General features: G+C 38.6%; 2 protein-coding genes across 2 annotated transcripts; both read left to right on the forward strand.

The window, feature by feature from the left end:
• Positions 1 to 543: 543 nt before the first annotated feature.
• LOC134662692 (uncharacterized) lies at positions 544 to 24,460 on the forward strand. The gene is made up of 2 exons (XM_063518965.1): positions 544 to 1,939; positions 24,429 to 24,460. The coding sequence occupies exons 1-2, from the start codon at positions 769 to 771 to the stop codon at positions 24,458 to 24,460; spliced, it is 1,203 nt and encodes a 400-aa protein (XP_063375035.1). The 5' UTR covers positions 544 to 768.
• On the forward strand, positions 5,452 to 16,050 carry LOC134662569 (solute carrier family 22 member 1-like). Its single transcript, XM_063518838.1, has 7 exons — positions 5,452 to 5,645; positions 6,962 to 7,088; positions 9,219 to 9,319; positions 13,225 to 13,376; positions 13,974 to 14,579; positions 14,948 to 15,129; positions 15,861 to 16,050. The coding sequence occupies exons 1-7, from the start codon at positions 5,491 to 5,493 to the stop codon at positions 16,038 to 16,040; spliced, it is 1,503 nt and encodes a 500-aa protein (XP_063374908.1). The 5' UTR covers positions 5,452 to 5,490; the 3' UTR covers positions 16,041 to 16,050.

The following is a 24,460-nucleotide window of genomic DNA, read 5'->3' on the forward strand; positions in this document are numbered from 1 at the left end:
GATTATGATAAAAAGAGACGATTCTGACTCGCACAGTTTCCAAGCGGGGCAGCTAAGAAATTTTGTAAGAATGTGGGAATCAATGAACGCCCCTCCGACCCTGTTAAAATTAATTCAAGGTTTTCGAATTCCATTTTACCTGAAACCCCCGCTTTCGATGCCAAACTTAAACTTACAGACCCCATACTCTGCCGAAATGCAAGAGGCCATCCAAAAACTATTAAAAATGGGGGTCCTAGAACCGGCAAACCACGGTCCCAGCTTTGTCTCACCCATGTTTCTAAACCCCAAAACCGACGGATCGTTTCGGCCAATTTTCAATTTGAAAAGGTTAAACCTGTTCCTACCATACCTAAAATTCAAATTAGTCAACATGCATCGCATTCCAGCTTTCCTACAGCCCCTAGATTGGCTTGTAAAAATAGATTTGTCAGAGGCCTACTTCCATTTGCCAGTGGCAACAAGCCACAAACGCTTTCTCAGACTCATTTTCAACGGCAAATTATTGCAGATGACCTGCTTGCCCATGGGCCTAGCCTGTGCGCCAAAAATGTTTGCTTCTCTAACCAATTGGGTGGCCCAGGTACTAAGGGAAAGAGGAATCCGAATCTTGGTATATTTAGACGATTTCCTCTTAGCACATCAGAGCCCACAAATCTTGGCAAGTCAAGCTCTGGAAACTGTACGATTACTAGAACAGCTAGGCTGGCAAATAAATCGGGCCAAATCAATTTTAACCCCTCAGAAAGTCATCGAATACCTAGGAATATGTTGGGACCCTCATACCAACAAGAAATTCCTGCCAGCAAAGAAATGCTCCGCCCTCAGGCAAACAATAGAAACACTACTAAAGTACAATGCGGCGTGCCTAAAAGAAATTCAGAGCTTAGTAGGTTCTCTAAACTTTGCCAGTTTTTCAGTATTGCGAGGAAGATTGAATCACAGGGCGCTGTTAAAATATTGTCACAGTCTTCTAAACCAGCCAAAAGTACGCCGGTTCCCAATCCCACAGAATGCGCGGCTCGAATTAGCTTGGTGGTTGAACAACCTCAACAAAGAATCCATGATACATTATCCCCCAATAAGTCACTATCTAGTCACCGACGCTTCGTTACTAGCATGGGGGGCCCAAGTAGACAACATGAAATTACAAGAACGATGGACCTTCACCGAATCCACTCTCCATTCGAATATAAAAGAAATGCTGGCAGTGTTTTATGCCCTAGAACGTTGTCGCCAATATTTGAAGAATTCATCTCTAATGATACAAAGCGACAACAAATCGGTGGTTGCATTTCTGAGGAACGAAGGGGGAACTCGATCAGTTGCCCTGATGGACCTTTGTTACAAAATATTCCACCTGGTAGATCAGTGGAACATCCATTTTCAGATTTACTACCTCCCAGGGAGGTTCAATTGCGAGGCAGATCGTCTCTCTCGCCTAACTGCCTCTCCCGAATGGCATCTTCTCCCAGCAATAACAGAGAGAATATTCGCAAAGTGGGGCACCCCGATAATAGATTTGTTCGCGTCAGCGGCGGCGCACGTAGTCCCAAATTATGTATCACTCGATGTGACAGATCACCAAGCCCAATTTCACAATGCTTTCAGTCAAACCTGGCACTACCATCTGGCATGGCTATTCCCACCGCCATTTCTAATACCTCAGGTACTAGCTCATTTGAATACAGCCGTAGGGATATATTTAATCATAGCCCCGCGGTGGCCGAAGGTTTTCTGGAGGCCAGACCTCAAAAATCGATCCCTAGCCCCTCCGTTCACGATATTCGCCCTAGACCAGGTGCTGATAGACACAAACACGGGCAGGCCTCCGCCCCAAGTTCAAGAAATGACCCTAGAAGTATGGAGATGTGGGGGTGGGCGGAGAGCGTAAAAAATTGGTCAGTGGAGCAAAAATGTTTATTGCTTTCTAGTTGGCGTGAATCGTCTCGCAAAACATACAAACCAGCATGGGAAAGGTGGTGCCTATGGTCACGAGATAACGAAGTTGATACTGTTAAGCCCTCGGGAGCAGACCTGGCTAGATTTCTAATTGATTTACATCAAAAATCAGGTCTATCATATGCTACCATTCTAGTGTACAAATCGGCGGTTGTTACCCTTACAGACCCTGATAAACAAATGAATCTAGCCTCTCACGCTCTCGTTAAACATGCATTAAAGGCTATTGCTATGAAAACTCCGAAAGTAAATAAAGCTCCTATATGGGATACCGATAATTTAATAAATTGGTTAAAAAGTAACACTGTAAATGAGAATAGCCTATATGAATGTTCAAAGAGAGCTGCAATCTTACTCTTATTATGCTCGGGGCGCAGGGTTCATGATCTCACTTTATTGTCAATAAACAACGATCATTATTCCATATCAGAAGATTCTATTCTTTTTTGGCCAATTTTCGGTTCAAAAACAGACTCTATTTGCAATAGGCAGTCAGGCTGGCGTTTATTTAGAAATAAAGATTGTAAAAATATAGACCCAGTATTTTGGATTGAAAAGGTAATTTCTTTGTCAGCCGAGAGACGTAGTATATGCAGATCTGAAAATTTGTTTATAACAGCTTGCGGGCCACCTAAGTCCGCATCTCGCACGGTTATCGCGAACTGGATCAAAAAAGCACTACTAGACGCAGGCATCCAAGCAAGTCCTGGTAGCGTGCGCCCAGCAGTAGCATCAAAAAATTGGGTTCAGGATTTCCCGCTAGACGAAATCCTAGCTCGCGGTAACTGGCGGTCACAAAACACATTTGCTAACTATTATTGTAGAGAAATTAGACCACTAGCACCTGCCTCAGAAGTAACAAAAAGCTTTATTCCTGTGGATAATTAATTAATCACGGAGAATATACCTAGTTTTGATTAATTACCATTAATTGTAAAAATGCTCCTAGTAAATTGTATTTAAAAACATGGCAATCATAATAAAATCAAATAAAACTGCACATTCCATGAGAATAAATTATTTATTATTATTTACATGTCATATAATAATTAAAGTAGGTATCTAGTCCTAGGCTATGTAGTTAATAAATACACTCTTATTCTCTTGGGGTGAAACTCAAATAACCTTCAAAATAATTAATTCTAAGTTAGCAACCTCATTAAGTATAGTTATGTGATTCGAGGGCACTTCTTAATTTGTAAGTAATATCTTATACTAATGTCACTTACCTACTAGATTAAGAACAAAATTTAGGTTGTAAAAGTATCACAATAGATAAAATTATTCTTAGCAGCTTAGTTATGTATTGCTTACTAATGTGCAGTTTGTGAATCTGTTGATTTTAATTACTAATTCACTGTCATCAGAAAGAAATGGCTAAGAGTTGTACCTAGTTGTAATCGACTAATCGATCTACATACTGTATAATTCGATTGATGATACATTGTAAATAGGTAATCAACGTTTATGTAACATTGAAAATGGTTATTATGTAAGTACTTGCAATTACAAGTGTGTACATTTGAAACTATCTGAGTCAATAAACATTCATCGGACTATCGATTTTTTGTTTTCACATCACACCATCCTTCCTAGTAAGTCTAGAAATAATAGGTTGCCTGCCCCACTTACCTGCCTATAAAATGAGGGTTTAAACATAGGTTTTTCACTAAGAATATAGATCTTGCTTTATTCCTGGAACAGGAAACCTAAATGTTGTTACGCAATATATTATGGTTCCACTATAATATTAACTAATAGTATTCGATAGTCATTCAAGTTATTCACATAGAATAGCCCATTCACATTGGCGTCTAGCCACCAGGCGATAACAGACAGATCTCAAATATTAATAGGCTTTGAATAACGGTACAGAAGCTTAATAGCAGTGTTTTACCTTACAATAAAACACTTATTAAGCGAAATACCTTATTCAAAGCCTATGTTTTTATTCCTGCCTGGCGGAAAATATAGGCAATGATTCACTTTCAACCTCACACCGTTATTTATAATTAAGTATAATAATAAGTTATACACTGCCTTATAAACGCACGTTATTATCACTTCCGCAAGTACAGAGTAAAAATAGGTAAACCTATGGGTAACCTAACCTTACTCTTACTATGACGTGAATCATTGCATTATTTTAAAATAGGGTATCCTTAGATTTGAGATCCAATGAAAGGTCGCGCGCTGGCCAGCGCCCTCCGTAGCTACGACCCCTGGTGGCAGAAACTGGAACTAGATGGAGGGGAGAAGGGAGTGGGTATTTACCAATCAGCAACCGTCACGTCACGACAAACAATGTTGCCTCTCTCAAATATTAATAGGCTTTGAATAAGGTATTTCGCTTAATAAGTGTTTTATTGTAAGGTAAAACACTGCTATTAAAAATAGTCTTTGATCATGCATCATGAAAAAACAGGAAAGTTTTTGTAACCTTTTTTGTTCACGGAAGCAAAATAGTTCACGAAAATGCAAGAAATTATAAACAACGCCTAGTATATGTATTATTCAGCATATTTTTAACACAATTCTTTGACTCAGCGGCAAAATATCTCTAAATTGTCACTTTGAGTCGTTAAATTATTCAAAAAACCTCGCCTTAAAAAAGAATAGCGCAGCTCTTGCAAACGTATACGACAGTTCGAAATTAAACTTAAATTATACTAGCACTAGGTCGCTATTGCAACTTCACGGTTGAATGCGACACGAGCTAGCAAAGGTTGATGGTTGGTCAATGGAATCATGAGATCCATCTGTCACTTGTTTATTTTTATGCAGTCAGTGGCAATGGCTGGTGTCAGACAGCCGTGCAAATATAAAAAGCAATAAAGTTTGTCAAGCGGTTATAAAAAACCTACTTTGTTTTTAAATCATATAAGTACGTGTTTTTGTACTGTTACAATGAACATGGATGGATCATGATTTAAGTGTCTAAGTGAAACCTGTGGTGAAACTAATTTTGCGAAAATACATAAGTACTGTTATTGCTCTAGGTACATTTTCGTTGTTTTTTTTTATATTCGTAACGCAAACATATCTTTTTCACATAGGTATATCTTATTTGACATTTATATGTATAAGCCATATAAATTTATTAAGTCATTGAGTACCTACCAATCAAAACTAATGTTTTTATTTTAACGCCTATACAATTTTTTTAAGTTAGTTTTGAAAGTTAGTTAAGTTAAGAGGGTTTAAACTATATAGTTTACGGTACCTACTATAATAAGCTAAAATTAGCTAAATGAAACAACAAAAACAATTAAATTACATGTGTTGTAAAAATTAAGTAGTAAGTCAAGTGTTAGGTAATAATTAGTAACTTTATGTACTTATAACTTAACTGAGCAATCATAATGCAACTATAACTTAAGAAGAAAAACATGATTATATGCACATGCACGCCTGTGTGTCTGTCAAATTCAAATGTGAGAAAAGTATATAACTTTATATAAATATAAAATAGCTAATAAGTGGACTTAAGTGAATACATAATCAACAAATGTCACTAAAGAATCAAAGATGACAAACAAAGTACATTTAGACGACATTTTGGAGAAATTCGGCGTATGGGACCGTTACCATACTGCAGCGACGGTTTGGTTGACACTGATAAACGTGTTCAACTCCATAGCATACACCAACTATGTGTTTATCACCGAGGAGGTCAAATACAGGTAAACATTGTCTTATTTTATTTGACGACCGGTCTGGCCCAGTGGGTAGTGACCCTGCCTTTGAAGATGGTCCTGCACAGGAAAATAAAACATTTTTGTGCCAAGAACCAATGATCTCTCAACAACTATCTTGATCCTATTCAAACTAAGATATTCTGACTAACGGTTCAAGAATGTTAAATTCTCAAAATTCAAAACTGAAAGTCTTGTGACAAGAAATTTATTACTAGGTTAAAGATAAAGATCTTGAATCAAAAATTACCGAATTATACTTTCTTGTCTTTGCGGTTTTGATTTGAGAGTTAATTCTTGAGTCAATGGGTACGAACCGCAGTATGAGCATTTATTTGTGTGATGAACACAAATATTTGTTCCTGAGTCATGGGTGTTTTCTTTTTATATAAGTATGTATTTATTTCTATAGTACAAGCTTTGCTTAGTTTGGGGCTAGGTTGATCTGTGTAAGATGTCCCTTAATATTTATACATATTTATATTTTATCACCCACTGACTGCAACGTAAACGACGTCTCTAAATTTATTAGTAATATAGGTAATCTTAGAGAGACCCATTTCTCGAACGCTATTAGTCTAATACTAGCGACAGCGACCCGCCCCGGCTTTGCACGGGTTACACAAAACCTTAAAAAAATATGTATATACACATTTAACTGGAAGGAGATAGACCTATAATCCAATCAAATACTTTTATTTGAAAGAGTTATAGGAGTTATTGACTTTGTAACAATGCAATCTGATCTGATATTGATAATGCTGATATGATGAAACGCATACTGATATTGCAGTCTTTGTTAAACAAATTATTCTTATCTCTCCTGTTTATTTACTTTTCGGTTTCGTACCTATCTTTTTGACTTTGGTGAACAAAAGATAAATTGTAGTGTATAGTACTTACTCTATAATTAAATCGTAAATATGTAGATAGATAAATGGCGACGATGGCGTGACAGTGTTGGTTGTGAATTTTAATTTGGCTGTTCACTCAGACTAGCCAAAATGTATGAAATAGACATTTTTTTGCGATTTCGGTTCAAGGTAAAAGTAAAAACTGGTAAAAGTTGTACAGTATGACCTACATATGTATTGATTTCCGTAAATAATTGCAAGTCATTAAAAACATGTACAACTACAAATATTATATCTGTTTATTATATTCGAAAACTTAAATTTATAAATTTATTTAGTGCCAAACGCCTAAAAAAATAAAGATGTATATAGATGTTCTGAATAAATTCAAACGTTTCTCCGGGTTTATAGTCTATCTTTTAACTGTAGAAATTTGTCTTTCCATTGCAGATGCAAGCATCATTCTGATAATAGTATGAACATAAGTCAACTTAACAGATCTGACTTTGGAGATTGCCGAGTCGATTCGTTCTGCACCGAGTGGGTCTATGACGACCCGCGAAGCTTCGTGGCAGAGGTACATTTTAAGTTAAAATCTCAATTTGACTATGGAATAAGGGCTCGTTTAGACGGTGCGAGAACTTGTATGCAAGTTTCATTATATTGCTTATTTGATCGGTCGGCTGAATTGGATGTAACCTCAGTAGTCTGCAATGTAATCGCCGTAATGTAATGTAATGTAGCGCGCCGTCTATGTGACCCCTAAAGGATTTAAGGATGACTCACGCTAGAAAGCATCACGCGATCAGCGAGGCTTTCTATAGAAAATGTATAAATGTAGTAAAATGTAGTGTTGGACCCGGAATGTTAAATAATTTTATGGTTTAGACTCCCGTATTTTTAGTTGTAAGATTATTTTAATGTTTAAACACACACACGAGCGTTTTCCAAAAAAAGTGTACATTTCATTCATGTCTTCAAAATATTGACTTCTTGGGCTCATTTTACTCAGAATCATTTGTACATTCACGCCTCATACATGAAAAAATGTGTCCCAAAATTTTGTATGAAAATTTTTTTGTTTTGTATGAACGTGACGCACTGGAAAAAAAAAATTTCATACAAAATTTTGGGACACATTTTTTCATGTATGAGGCGTGAATGTACAAATGATTCTGAGTAAAATGAGCCCAAGAAGTCAATATTTTGAAGACATGAATGAAATGTACACTTTTTTTGGAAAACGCTCACACACACGACGACACACAACACCACGACAGTTTAAATTCGATTAAGTTTAATGTTACTTATATTCAATGTGAAAATTATAGGTGTTAATTAGGCCAAATTAAAAAAAAAAGCTTTTATTCAATTATGCTGTAGGTATAGTTAGATTTTTTAAGACATTTAGACATCTTAAAAATGATAACCCTAAAGTAAATAATTACTTGACTTGACTTTTCGAATTTTTGGTTATTATAAGAATTCGAGCGAAAAATAAACTAAATGTAATTTTTTAAAAACTCTAGGGCTTTTTACACTTAACGAGTGTAACAAAGGTCTAACACGATTACATTCCATTATTTTACCTTTTAACCGACGTTTCATCCTTATAACTGAGGTTGTACTAGCCGGGGTCACGGAAGAAGGTGGTTTAATCGCGTTAAATAGACCCGTTATGGACATTCAATATATCAAATGGCGCAAAAATATATTCTATAGATATAAATAAAGTGTAGTATATAATACACTAGCGGCTGCCATCACTGCAAGGAAGGTAGTAGGATCCTCCATCCGAATACTCTCCGACAGTAGAGCAGTCTTAATGGCCCTAAAAAGCCATATAGTCACATCCAAACTTATACACGAATGCCACGAACGACTACCTAATGGAGGTATGTCAGAACAATAAGATCACCTTACAATAGATCAAGGGACACAGTGGATCCCGAGGTAACGATGCTGCGGACGAGCTCGCCAGACTAGGATCGGGTGCGGGGGCGATTGGCCTGGAACCGATTCTCCCGATACCGTTCAGTAAGGTACGCTTAATGCTGCTGGCACGTACAGGGAAACTACACACAGAACACTGGCTAAACCAGACTGGATGCAGACAGGCCAAACAAGCCATGTCTGGCATCAACGGTAAGCTCACAAGGGCGCTCCTTCAACTAGAAAAGGTTCGACTGAGTATGGTAACCAGTGTCATAACAGGTCATGGACTCTTTAACAAACATCTTTTTATAACAGGTGTCACAGACAGTCCCCTATGCCGTGGATGCATGGAGACAGAAGAAACAGCGTGGTGCTGGAATGCAGCGGAGTGGCCCCATACAGGGCAAAACATCTGTGATCCCCGAGAGACCTCCCCGAGGTCCTACTCAACATCAAAGGTTTGATAGGATTCCTCGAGGAGCTGGGCTGGCAGGACTAGCCCACCCCCCATCACGCAAAATAGGCGCAAGACGTCGAGTTGCGGAAAATCGCCCGAACTACAATACAATACAATACACTAGCGACCCGCCCCGGCTTCGCACGGCTTAACAAATTATACATAAACCTTCCTCTTGAATCACTATCTATTAAAAAAAACGCATCAAAATCCGTTGCGTAGTTTTAAAGATCTAAGCATACATAGGGACAGACAGCGGGAAGCGACTTTGTTTTATACTATGTAGTGATTATATTTTCTTATTTTGTTTGTTAGTTCGACTTGGCGTGTCAAGAATGGAAACGGACTCTAGTTGGCACCATGCACAGCTTTGGATACATGGTGGGATTACTCATCGTGGGACCTCTTTCAGATAGGTACGTAAATTTAATACATATATAATTATTAAAATATAGACCAAGAGCTTGCCTTGGTAAATTGTACAAGATAATTAGAGTAACAAAACTTCAAAGGAAGAAACGAATTACAATTAAATACAATACAAATACTCTTTATTACACACCTCAATAAAATAAAACAATACAAAAAGAACACAGAAACACAAACGAGTTACATTAGGACTAAATATTCTAATTCTTTCAAGAACCCTAAATACTTGAAATTAGGAATATACAGGTGTCTCATTTAAATCAGTCAGTATGGGAAAGTCTGAAACTATAAGACATACGAAGATCTGTTCGTAGGAACCATGTCATCGATTTTAATAAGAAGAAAAACTGCATTCTTACATTTAAAAAAAAACCTGTACTCAGCTCGGGAATCGAACCCGGTTATTTTGAAAAAAAAAACTTACACTATTTCTATTTAGATATCGATTGCGTAGGTCTTAAGCAGTAAATGGCTCTATATGAAACATGATACCTAAAATGAATAAAATGCATTGTTTTTACATACTTTAATTTATTTTAGTAGGTGTTCGAAGTGACCACCGTTTTTTTTTTTCAATACAATATTCAACACGTTTAGGTAACGATCTTACAATTGCATTTTGTATCTTCATGTGGTGAATTTGCGTTAAAATTGACTCTATGGCTACTTTTAGGTCTTCAACGGTGTCATAGCTTGTTTTGTACACTTCATCCTTAACGTAACCCCACAAGAAATAGTCAAGAGGCGTTAAATCGGGCGACCTTGCGGGCCATTTGGTAGGGCCGTTCGTACCGATCCATTTTTGGGCAAAGTTCTCATTTAAAAAGTCTCTAGCTAGGCGACTATTGTGAGCCGGTGCTCCGTCCTGTTGAAAATAAAGTTTTTCTAAATAAAATAAATTAAAGTATGTGAAAACAATGCATTTTATTCATTTTAGACATCATGTTTCATAGAGCCATTTACTGCTTAAGACCTACACAATCGATATCTAAATTGAAATAGTGTAACTTTTTTTTTTTCAAAACAACCGGGTTCGATTCCCGAGCTGAATACAGGTTATTTTTTATGCATGAATGCAGTTTTTCTCTTATTAAAATCGATGACATGGTTCCTACGAACACGAACAGATCTTCATGTCTTATAGTTTCAGACTTTCCCATACTGACCGATTTAAATGAGACACCCTGTATATTTAATCAGGTTGCTTATGGTGCATAATCACTAAAGTTATGGCGGTAAACATTTTTTGCTGAAAATTTAATGAAAAACTTTTCAAACATGTTCATGATTATGACCGTGACTGAACAAAACATCAAAGCGATAATGCATACAAAAAAGAAGCAATAGGTACTTTGGATTCACAAAAACTTTATAGACAGAAAATCACTTTATTTTTATTTGTGTAATGAAGTGTTACGAAGGTGTATGTACCTAATAATATATTTGTTAGTAGATCGTTTGAACAATAAATAATACTGATGACCTCCGTATTTGTGCGACAACGTCCATTGCTTATATGTTATTATGGCCCATGCATTGCCACTTACTGGTTTAGATTATTATTAAGTAGGTACCTATGTTATTTGGGTGGATCAACTTTTTTGTGTTGTTGGAAGTTATTAATATACAGGATGACCTTAGCCATTGGACAAACCCTGAAATCCCATGTAGGGCTACTTCTCAGGAATGCTCTAAAGTTAAGAGGCCGGTATCGATATTAGTCGAATAAATGTAAAATTGATAGATTTAGTCGATGAAATTATACACCTTTTGTTACGTAATAGAAATAACAAGTACTGGTGTCTATTAGCACGACTTCTTATCTTGCATTTGTACGGATCATTTTTTTTTATACTGACTCACTAAATTAGTAATGATTTTTTTTCTGATGGACGTTTAGGTAAACGCGCGTAAAGCACTGTATTAGTCGATCTTATTTGTAAATTTCGTAAAGTTTGGACTGATAAAAATGGTAATTTTGTATTACACATATCCTGTACTCCAACTTGCATAGACTACATTTTTTTATATGATATTGAACAAGAGTAAATGAAAGTTAGACGAAATCAATTTTCACCAGAAATTACTTTAAAACAAGTGAAATTTTTTCGTGAAAATCGACTTAATTTCAACGTAATTTTGATACTTAAACAATCTGTAGGTATGTTGTAACATTTCCTGAAACTGTTCTTATACATCATTTTTTATAATTTACCACTATAATTTTGTGATGAATTTTTAAAAACTGCCCCTTCTTGTCATATATTGCCGGTGACGCACGCTCGGGACCTCATTATTAAAAGACAAGATGAAAAGACGTGCTAATAGAAACCAATACTTGTTATTTAGATATTACGTAACAAAAGGAATACAATTTCAATGACTATTAAATCTATCAATTTTACATTTTGGCTCTAAAATCGATAACGGGCTTTAATATAAAAAAAAAATCAATTAAAAGTTATTTTCAATAACCACATCGCTACATCGGTTGTTATGATACTTTGTATACTGGTTCTAAATACCCTAATGCGTATGTACATTTCGGCTTTGTCCATTGGCTAGGGACACTCTGTATTAATAATAAAAAAACAACTAAATTGTATTTGAGACAGAAATCCTCCAAAATGAAACTGTATCGCAAAGGTCGTGTCTAAAATAAAAGAGCCGTCAAAAAAGACCTATTTGATGCTATAATAATAAATATAAATGGGAAGGTACGTCAGGGAGACGAAGCAGGACGGACGGTATAGTGCGTTATACATCATAATATATATGGTATATTTTACATCCGTAAATATTTTACGGTATTGACGGTATAATGAATGGCGCGGTTTCGAATTACCATTGTCACGCACAACAATAAAACTATAGACGACCATGGTAATACTAATACCATGAAATGTTACATTATTTATCCTCTTTGTTTTTCTGTTTTGTATTGCTATCAGTATTTTATTCTCGTTCAAAAACTATTTTTGTTACATGAATGTCATTAAAAGCATAATAAATACAAGTCACAGGGCAAACTTTCAACAAGTTTCCTCTGTAATTAGTATATTTATTTCATACTTACTATTAATTTTAATTTTAGAAATAATAGAACCATTTCAAAAAACATACCTAAGTACTCACCTACAGTAACGGGCACAGTTGGCCATGATACAATTCAACTAAATGTGCTGATTCGGCAAGCGAACTGGCCAATTTTGTATTTACTTTTTTTAGAAGTTGTAATTTTTCACTGCCTATTCCAACCTTATGGAACTCTAGGCGAGATTTCAAAACATAGTATGCAGTTTACGGTATCTAAGCAAGGTCACCACGCTTGGCTGGTCACGTATAACTCTTTATTGGTAGGTAATTAAATAATTATCATCGAGACATGTTTGTTGCAGTAGTTAAAACGTCACGGTACACGGTACGTGCCATATGATTAAATGCCTGACAGAAAACTAAGAATAAAAAGTAATGGTCTTAAGATATCCTTGCTGCTAAACAGTAAATACTCGAATTACCTAACTTTCATTATAGACCATTCAATACACTACACTCTTTCAACAGTTTATTTTTCGAATTTAACCAATTAATCCCAATTAATCCCTGGGCCGGCCATGTCTGCCGTATGCACCCACAGAGGTGGGCCAAAATAGCCACAGTATGGGTGCCGCAAGACGAGCGAGGATCTGGTAGGCCCAGACGGAGATGGCGGGACGACCTGGACGCATATCTCAACGATTGGCCGAAGATTGCTCAAGACCGAGACGAGTGGAGATCGAGAGAGGCCTTTGCCCAGCAGTGGGACACTGCATAGGCTTATAATAATCCCACCATCTTATTGAGGCACCTACACCGTGCCCATTCTAAAATCTTTTTATTGATGTAATTCCAGGTTAGGAAGGAAAACTCTGACAGTCGTGACATGTATACTAGGGAGTTCACTCGGACTGGCGCGGAGCTTCACAACAAACTACTGGCTGTATGTGACTCTAGAGTTTCTGGAGGCTGTGGTTGGAGATCCTTGCTCTTCCTCCTTTATGATGGGTATGTATACAATTCTAACTTCACATATGTATTATGTGTATCATAATCGTAATATCGTAAATAAAATAAAAAAATAATCTAGGAATCCTCTAGACGGAGTTTAGAGCAATTATTTCATGAAACCGATGCTGCCAAAAATACTGGGGTGCGGGGGATGAGGTGAGCGAGTCCCGTACCGTGATTGGTCCGTTCAAAGACACGGACGTCACACAAAGACACTTTGACTCGAAAATGGAGTAAAACTACCGTATATTTGTGGCAGAGGGGGTAGCGCTACTATGTTCAGTCTGGAGGATGTCTTGTCTGTGTTGTGTATGTACTGTAAGTTAAGTACTCATCTATGCCATCATTTTGACTCTTAAATGTTTCTTTGACTACCTACTTAACTATAGTTTGTCAAAGGACTGTCTCATTTCAAACATAGACAGAGAGAATCATACTATGTTTGTCTTACAGTAGTACTAGCACCCAAAAGAAAAGGATGAGTATAGTTTTCCTGGTTCTTAGTGATTGAAAAATTAGTTTGACCAACTATATCTATAAATCAACTAAGTACCTACTTAAAATATCAAAAATCCTACATTTTGTCAATTTCAGCTATAGAAATGGTCGCCACGGACAAGCGTGTCTTGTACACCACGATCAGCGGTTTCGGCTACACAATCGGGGGCATTCTATACCCTCTGTTTTACTGGCTCGTTCCTTATTGGAGACACTTTCTTCAGGCAGTCTACGCGCCTGGTCTCCTATTCATTTTCTACATATACCTGATTGATGAGAGCCCACGATGGCTCCTAACTAAAGGGAAGAAAAACGAAGCAGTGATCATCATAGACGCAGCTGCTAAAAAGAACAAATTGCAGTTGGAAATGGATATAAATCAGGTTTCTTACCAAGAAGAAAAAGGAGCAAACTTTTCGAGAGTTCTAATGGAAACATTCAAATCAAAGTCAATGTTAAAGAGATTTTTCGTTTGCTCGGTATGGTGGATAGCTTCTACGTTTGTCAACCATGGACTGACAATTAACTCCATCTCTCTGCAAGGAAACAAGTATGTGAACTACGCTCTGACGTCCATTGTAGATGTTCCTGGACGATTTGTTGTGGTTTACATACTGAACAGGTTCAAGAGAAAGATGCCTTTGATAGTCACTTTCGTGGCATGCGCCGTTCTGTGTGTTGCTCAACCATTTGTTCCGAGCGGTAAGAATTTTTCTTCTCGTTCGTTTACTTTGTCTACCAATATTTTTTTCATTTTTCCTATAAGACTAATTGAGTCCCTAGAATTTAATGTAGGTACTAAAAGGGTGAAATTTTAAGCACCAAGCATATTCTGCGTAGTGACTTTATAGGTCATTCTGAACAACTTTTATTATGGGACCAATGCCGAAATCGCTATAAAAAAATTTAGCTGTCTCATAGAAATCCCCGATCTATAAACTCACTACGCAAAGTATGACTTGTGGTTAAAAAAAAAAGTCACCTGCATTAATGAATACATTTTGTCCTCTTTGTACACGACCGCAGCACTTTCGCAGAACGTTTTTCTTAAACGATAACTCTTTTAACAGCACTACCCTGGCTCTCCATAACTCTGTACATGTCGGGCAAGCTCATGTCTTCGTTCTACTTCTCCATCACCTACATCTTCACATCGGAGCTGTTCCCCACCTACACCAGGAACTCCATGCACGCTCTGTGCTCCTCTGTGGGCAGGATAGGCTCCATCATTGCTCCGCAAATGCCTCTGCTGGTATGTATGAAATTTGGTTCAGCGCTTATAATCCCCAAATCATTATTGGTGTCACCATGTACACAAGGCAGTATCAGATAAATTACATTAACATTAATACTCTTTATTGCACATTTAAATGTGCTAGAGTCTGTTCGGAAAGAGAAGAGTCGTGGATTGTATTGGGCCCCATACATTCCACGACTCTTCTCTTTCCGCACAGACTCTATGATATTCAGCCATATTCGAACTTTAAGATACGTCAAATATTAGACATCGCCAAGATATGTCAGTATCAAACAAGTGTCAAAAGTGACGTTTCTTCAAACAAAAAGGTCAATTTTGACACTTGTTTGACACTGACATATCTTGATGTCTAATAGATATCTAGTTCAAAATCCGAATACGGCCCATTGTCTAATACTTGGAAGAACAAAGAAGTCTTTAGTAAAAATCAAAGCGTTCCAACTGATAACCAAAGTCATAAAACTGTAAGATAAAAAAAACTTAATTACCTTCACACCTTAGAAACAAAGTAGCCGTGTCTTTAACGTGTTGAACCTATGCATTACATTTATGACCGATAAGGCTTTACACAAGGCTCAAAGGTGGCCTTCGCATTGGATGCGGATCGGCACACTGCACCTGTATGCGAACAGGACATCACTATACATAAGTGCATATCGCTGTCTCACTCACATACCTAACTGGAGCGGCGTGAGTAGGTACTTTGTTGATTGTTATTTTTGCAGATGGTGTACTGGTCCGGCCTTCCATCCGTCATCTTCGGCCTCGTTTCTCTGACGGCCGGCCTGCTCACACTGTTGGTGCCCGACACCACAGAGGACGCATTGCCAGACACCGTACATCAAGCAGAGAAGATCGGCCAGTTCGAGGAGAACGAACTTGGCAATAAGAAATGCTCTTCTTGACAGCGGTAAACTCACACGAGCTTCTAGTTTTTAGTTTCTTATTAAAAACTAAGTGTAAGGCCTGAGTGGACGCTCGAGTTGGGCGTGCAGCGGGGCGGGGCGCGCGGCGTGCATGTTAAACAAATGCAGGCGTATAGGAGCGGCCTTAGTGTAAGGCCTGAGTAGACGCTCGAAGCGGAGCGTTCGGCGGGGCGTGCAGCGTGGCGTCGAGCTCATAAGTGATTTGAGCAGCGTGCACTAAGGCCGCTATTATACGTTTGCATTTGTTTAACATGCACGCCGCACGCCCCGCCCCGCTGCACGCCTAACTCGAGCGTCCACTTAGGCCTTACACTTACACTTAGAGTAATAAATAATATTAATTTATTATTAGAGTTTTCTATTATATGAAGGGTACACGGAAAGAACGTGTATACATAGTCACTTTAGTAACATTTTGAATAATCGCAGTTTTAAAATTGGGAACAATGTCAAAATGTATGGTAATTCCACGACCAGGACTTTTTTACTCAGTCATCACAGTGGTAGCAAAATATATAACTAATTTAATAGTTCATTAAGAGCTCTACATTTTGAGAAGAAAATCAGATTTTCCGAAAAAAGTGACTAGTCTTGTCATGTTCTTTCCGGGTACACTTCATATAATCAAAGTGGTTTTCATTTTAACCCTGTGATGAGTGTGATGGGACCTCTATTAGTCAAGTTTCTAGGAATAACAATATTGTGATTGATCAAAAAAGATATTACTTTCATTAAAAGTCATAAATTTCACAAATACCAATTTTCCGTACCCAAAGGGTAAAAACGGGACCCTATTACTAAGACTCCGCTGTCCGTCCGTCCGTCCGTCCGTCCGTCCGTCCGTCCGTCCGTCTGTCACCAGGCTGTATCTCACGAACCGTGATAGCTAGACAGTTGAAATTTTCACAGATGATGTATTTCTGTTGCCGCTATAACAACAAATACTAAAAACATAATAAAATAAAGATTTAAGTAAGGGGCTCCCATACAACAAACGTGATTTTTGACCGAAGTTAAGCAACGTCGGGCGGGGTCAGTACTTGGATGGGTGACCGTTTTTTATGCTTGTTTTTTTTTGCTTGTTTTGCTCTATTTTTTGTTGATGGTGCGGAACCCTCCGTGCGCGAGTCCGACTCGCACTTGGCCGGTTTTTAGTTATAAGTAGCTAACGCAAAAAAATGCCTAGTTTTACTGTTATTAAATTTGTGAGAAACAAGATTCTTGTACTTGTAAGTATTGACTGAAAGTTGATGGGTTATAATCATTTTACTTCCATTATTATACACATTGTCCAAACTTAGTAAGTGCATTAGCAGTTTCTAAGAGAAAACACCCGCGCGCGGAAAATAAACTCGACGATCGCCGACTCACTGCCGTATTCGAACTTCTAGATATTCACAAGAGACGACACGTACTAGATCCAATCTACATACGTTATAGTTTAGATTTCAACTAGTTCTCTTTTGCAGCGCAATTCGGGCAACCAATGTCACTTTTACGATAGATCGTGTTAGATATCTATTAGATGTGAATTAGATCTCTAAGTAATATCTTGTGGAAATCGTTCAAGTGTATCTCCAGAATCGCGGAACGGTCTGATAGGTTAGATCTTAAACATATCGTTATCGTATCTTGGCGATGTCTAAAAGATATCTAATAGATGTCTATTACAAAATCCGAATCGGGCCCTTAGTTCCTGAATATACCTACTTGAACCGATATCGTGTTCAATTTACTTGTACAAGCACAGATCTCCAATTATTTCAATACTAACTGCTTACTACATTCAGTCAGCGCCCACATAAACCAACGCCTCATTAAATGCAACGGTTTCACTCGCAGGTTATAATTTGCAGGGATATCATTCCTAAAAACTTACCATATAAGCGAGCATTGGTCTCAGTAGATTAAAGGTGACAGTCCATTTCCAACCGCAGCTGCACACTACTGTTCATTGTACTATGGAAATTGACTCGCTGTTACTGTCAATTCCCATAGTAAGTAAAATTAACAGTAGTGCAGCTGCGGTTGGAAATGGACTGTCACCTTTAGGGTGGCTTAAATTAATTAAATTAATCAATCTTGTTATTTTGTACGTTAAGGGTAACATTCCATTTCTGTCCGCAGCTGCACTACGGTACTGAACGCGTCGCTGTTACTGTCAATTTCCTTAAAATGAACAGTAATGAAGCTGCGGTTGGAAATGGACTGTAACCTTAAAAGTGACATTCGAATGTCAACTGCAGCTGCATTACTGATGCGACATTACTGCGATATCTGTCAGTTCCTTCATAAAATGAGTGACGTTCGCCGCCGCGTTGCTGCCGCAATTCAAGCTTTTATAACGAAGCTCCTGTGCCCAAATACTCGCTCTATTTAAACATGTAGCAGTGTATGTACTCCTAACTCGTTCAAAAAGGGCGCTCTTTACTTGGGAAGAATGAAACAATCATTAACATTCACAAATAAAGCCAATATATTAAAAATAATTTATACACCTTATATACGAACTCGATAAGAATTTCGTTAGCTAGTTGTGTGGTCGGGTCAGCGACATCTAGCGTGAGATTTGGTAAACCGTTTTGCATACAGTTACTCTACGGACGCGAACATGCCGCCCACCAAGAACAACAGTTCTTAACACAATGCAGATAAACAGAATAAACTTATAACAACATTTAACAGAAATGTTACATTCAACATAAATCTAACTTAAACAAGATATTTAATCGGCTAATGGTAAAACACAAATCCTCGAAGTGGGTCTTTTTATAAGACTATTTTTACATCTAAGAGTAACAACTCGCGTTACCCTGTCCAAACCTGGATGTGTTTCAACCACTTGACCGAGAAGCCATCTAGTCGGTGGCAAATCAGGCTCTTTCACCAGAACTACATCGCCTGTCTTGGGTTCTGGAGTTTGTTGAGTCCACTTGTGTCTTTGAAGGAACTGATTTAAATACTCTTGAGACCAGCGCTGCCAGAAATCCTGCATCATACGTTGACATAATTGCCATCTACGTAATGGCGATATCGGCACTTGATCATAACGCTGATCTGGGGCTATTACAAGAGGTTCTCCTATTAGGAAATGACCTGGTGTTAATGGTAGTGATTCCCCGTTGTCATCAATGCGCCACAGCGGCCTCGAATTTAAACACGCCTCAATCTGAGATAGAACCGTACTTATCTCTTCAAAAGTGAGTGTAGAATTCCCAATAACGCGTTTGAGATGAAACTTACAGGATTTTATCCCTGCCTCCCAAAGTCCTCCAAAGTTGGGGGCGTAAGGAGGTATAAAATGCCATTGAGTCCCGTTCGACGCTATCCAGTCAGCCAGCTCGGGAACTAAACTTGACTTTTCCGCATTAAAAAGATACTGGAGTTCCTTAGATGCACCCACGAAATTAGTCCCGTTATCACTGTAGAGGTCGCTACAGTGACCTCGCCTCGCTACAAACCTCTTGAAGGCAGCGAGGAAGCCGGCTGTTGACAGTTCACTAACTGCTTCTATGTGGACGGCTTTTGTAGCCATGCATACAAATAGGCAAATATACCCTTTGTATGATTTGTTTCCCCTACCCTTTGAAACACGTATATTGATGGGCCCGGCGTAATCTACCCCACTACGGACAAACGGCCTTGCCATATTAACCCTAGGTGAGGGCAGCTGCCCCATCAATTGGTTCCGAATGTTGGCTGCGTTCCGAACACATGGAACACATTTCCTTACATGTGTTTTAGCCAAGTTCTTGAGGCCTGGTATACAAAACTTAGCTCTAATGTAGTTGACCATCAGTGGTGCTCCTCCATGCAATGTTTTAAAATGTGCATCTCGAAGAATAAGCTCAGTCAACCAAGCTGATTTCGGCAACAACATTGGATGTTTTTGATCATATTCTATGTCTGCTCTCTGGAGCCGCCCACCAACACGCATTATTCCAAAATCATCGAGTTGTGGAGTAAACGAGGTAAGTTGACTTTTCTTCTTTAGTTTACCCCTTTTTATATCTTCTATTTCTTCAGCATAAGCTTGTTGCTGACTCTTTTTTACCATAATTGCTAAAGCTTCATCCAATTCACTTTTCAGCAGGTAAGTATGATTTTTTCTTTTATTTTTCAGGAATCTTCGGCAGTACGCAACAACTCTTAACAACTTGGTGAGTGAAGAATACTTCGACCACATAGGATCTTCGCCGTCCGATTCAGATATCATAGTTTCCAGGTGAGTATGTACTTTTCTTTCTTCCAGCTGTGTATTCATTGTTTTCGATACTCCGTAGTTAATCACTTCTTGTTTCAGCCAAGCCGGTCCAGATAACCAGAGTTCAAAGTTACTTAATTCAGATGCTGAGATCCCTCTTGAAGCACAATCGGCCGGGTTGTGTTCTGACCTTACGTGTGACCATTGGCTTCGACTGGTGGCTGTCAAGATCTCTGAACATCTGTTTCCTATAAAAGTCTTCCACCTGCTTGGGTGACTGCTTAACCACGCCAATACCACTTCTGAGTCTGTCCATGCATGAATATTAGATTTTTCCACATCTAACACATCTGAAACTTCAACTAATAGCTTGGCCAATAATACCGCTCCACATAATTCCAGCCTAGGAATTGAAATCTGCTTTATTGGCGAAACCTTTGTTTTACATGTCACTAAACTGACGTGTATTGACCCTTCTGCGTCAATAACGCGTAAATACACCACAGCGGCATATGCAGCATTTGAGGCGTCACTAAAACCATGCAGTTCAACTAATCGAGCCTGAGATTGGTGATTTGTCCAGCGAGGAAGTCTGAATCTGGTGAGCTGTGACAATTCTTCCCTATAGCACAACCATTCTTCAAGCAGCGACGACGGTAGCTCTTGATCCCACTCGATGCCTGCCAACCAAAGCTTTTGAATGAACATTTTTGCTTTAACAATGCTTGGAGCTATCCAACCAAGAGGATCATATAGTTTCGCAGTATCTGATGTAACCTTTCTTTTAGTTACAGGTGCTGTCGGTGGAGGTAGCTGAACTGTATATGCAAATTCGTCCCGATTTCGATCCCAGGTAAGTCCTAATATTTTATTTACCGCTTCTTGCTTCATCTCTATTTTCTTATGCTCTTCTTTCTCTGCTGTGCTTTCTCGAATTTCTTCTAACATAGCCTTTCTATTGCTTGACCATTTTTGAAGCTCAAAGCCTCCTTTGCTTAATAGCGTCTTCATCTGGTGGTAGATCTCTATTGCCTCTTGCTCGGTTTGACAACCTGACATCAGGTCGTCCATGTAGAAATCCTCACGTACCCGAGTAACCGCAAGAGGGAAGTCTACACCTTCATCCAAGGCGACTTGAATCAGACTTTTAACAGCAAGGTAAGGAGCTGATGAGACCCCAAAAGTAACCCTGTTTAACTTGTATTCTTTTACTTTTTGGGTATGATTCTCTCTCCACAGGATGCGTTGATACTTTGTGTCTCTTTCATCGACTCGTATTTGCCGGTACATCTTGACGATATCGGCAATGAAGACAACTGGATGCATTCTCCAACGCATGATTATGTGCCTCAACTCTGACTGCAATGTAGGACCAACCATAAGGTCACTGTTTAAGGACACCCCGTTTGTGCCCTTGCAAGAAGCGTCAAAAACTATACGAACCTTAGTAGTTTCCCGTTCGTCACGCACAACAGCATGGTAAGGTAGGTACAGTCCCTTTTCCTTAGATTCTTGCTCTGATAAAGGTTCCATGTGATTTAAATCCCGGTATTCATGGAACACTTTTGTGTATTCTGTTTGCAGGCGCTCATCGGTTTGAAGCTTCCTTTCCAGAGAATAAAATCTTCGTAACGCTATTTCTCTGGACCCACCATCTACACAAGCTGGTTGCTCATCCCTGAACGGTAATCTAACAACGTATCGGCCGTTCTCATCCCGTGTAGTAGTTGCTTCATATATCTCCTCACATTTTTGTTCTTCAGGTGTTAAAATCCGTTCTTTGTTACTAGGTTCTGATTCAAGTTCCCAAAAGGACCTCAGCAACTGTTCCACCTGAATGTGCATGCTAACCAGCTTGCAGGAGATGTTGGTATGTAAACTTGCTTCACCACTTAAAATCCATCCCAGAGACGTCTTTTGTGCCACCGTAGTCTCCTGGGGAGATTTGAATAAACCTGGTTGAATGATCCGAGCATAGACCTTTGCTCCCAACAACATATCTATTTTATTTGGAGTGTGATAGTCAGGGTCTGCGAGCTCGACAGTTTGCAACTCCGGCCATGAGGTAATAGATACTTTCGCCGATGGTTGGTTCGAGGTAACTTTGTCAACCACGTATGCTGTGACCTCAATGGTGCTGCTAGTGTTAGAGCGTGATGCGATTGTAACTTGAACCGTAGACTTCAGCTCTGTAATCAGCTCTCCTCTCAATCCTGACACTGAAACCTTAGCTGGAGTTTGTTTTAACCCGAGTAACTGAACTACAGCTGAGGTGATAAATGAGACTTCTGATCCCGGATCTATAAGTGCCCTTAATAGATGATATTCTTCTCGTTCCCATGCTTTGGCTTTTACTACCGCGGTAGCCAGTAACCCTTGCTGTGAGCCTTCATTAACGAAGTGATTTGAAACACTGGTTCCCGGTATAGCTTCTCCCGTTGAATTTGCGACTTGTTGTGTATGAACTTGTGCCACAGCTTGATCAGCTGATGGCTCCCTACCTTGATTGGCTTGAGTGTCTCCCTTTTGATGTAACAGCGAGTGATGTCGCCTGTTACAGATTTGACAGTTTGTTGTCAATTTGCAGTATCTGGCAGTGTGATTATTACCCAAACAGTTGAAACACATCCCGTTGGTTTGAACAAAATTACGCTTAACATCGACATCTAAAGCACTGAAATCTTTGCAATGTATTATACGGTGGTCACCTTTACAATAATGACATGATACATTGTTAGTGACTAGTAAATTATGAACTTTTTGCAACTGATTGCCCTTAACTTGATTGAAACTCCCCTTGTAATTGTTATTCACATATTTAGGTTTTTGGGTAAATCCCGGTTTTGGCTCCAAAAATTCCAAAGAATGGTATCGCGTTTGCAAAAAATCCTTAAATTGCTCCAGTGTCGGTAAATGCTCAGACAGAGATACAGATTCGCTTACTTTACATTCCCAGTTTTTCCGACTTTCTGGATCCAATTTATGACTGACAATGTAAATGATAATAATATCCCAAGTGCTTGTATCAATTTTGAGGCTAGACAATGCATTCAACGTTTCTGTAGTACAATCTAACATATGCTTTATGTCAGTGGCAGACTCAGTCAGAAGAGTCTTTTGTCCAAAAAATCTCTTTAATATGCAATTCGCCAAATATTGCTTGTTATTATAGCGACTCTCTAACTGGGTCCAACACTGGTCATAACTTTCACTAGAAATGGGTATGTGTCTAAGAAGCTGCTCCGCTTCGCCTGTCAAATGCGCCTTGAGGTAGTGAAGCTTCTGGATATCATCGATGTCCTGATTTTTGTGGATGAGTGAAATAAACAAATCCCGAAATCCCGTCCACTCCTCGTACTTTCCCGAAAAAGTTGGAATCGTGATCTTAGGAAGCTTCACATGACTCGATTTTGACATTGGAGTAGTTGACAATATTGGACTATCATTACTGGTTGTTGCCTTTAACTTGCTCATAGCGTTCTTAAGCTCGCATTTGTAATCTATGTATAACTCGTTGGTCGCATCATACACATCGTCCTTCATGTATGCAGTATCTTGTAGCACTTCTCGCTCTGGCAACATCAGTATCTGCATATGCATACGTGAAAACTGATCCCATATTTTCTCTAAGTTCTCAAGTCTGGTTTCAACGTACGAGATGGTAATCCGCTCCTTTGGAGACTTTTTGTAGTTACTGAATGCCTTGCTGATGCGAATACTTTGATCCGTTTGAAAGTTTACACTAGCTTCCATTTTACTACTCATCTTGAAAAATTACAAGTCCCAGCAAATCTTATCATAAACTTTCTAAGTCCCAAATAGTCACTCGTAAATCTGCTAAGTCCTCATACAGTAAGTAAATCTTGAAAATATTACAAGTGTTTTTTGCTCTCAATTTTTCTAAGTGTTTGGCTGATGTACTTCGATATGAAATCGGGCATAGGTTCCCCGTCGGATCACTTTTTCTTAAATTATTCTAAGTCTTAAACACTTTGAAATTGTCTTCTGTCCATTAATTTTTCCTAAGTCCAAATGTGACAGTTCTACTTTCCAAATATTATTTTGACAGGTGACAGTTCCAATTAATGACACTTTGCACAGATAAACATAAATGTACTCACAGTTTGAAATCTTCTTACACTTCACTAGTACTTGAACCTTAGTTGAATCTTCCCGCCAAGTTGATCCACCGTGA

The sequence above is a fragment of the Cydia amplana genome, chromosome 3, assembly GCF_948474715.1.
Source record: "Cydia amplana chromosome 3, ilCydAmpl1.1, whole genome shotgun sequence".
Taxonomy (NCBI): domain Eukaryota; kingdom Metazoa; phylum Arthropoda; class Insecta; order Lepidoptera; family Tortricidae; genus Cydia; species Cydia amplana.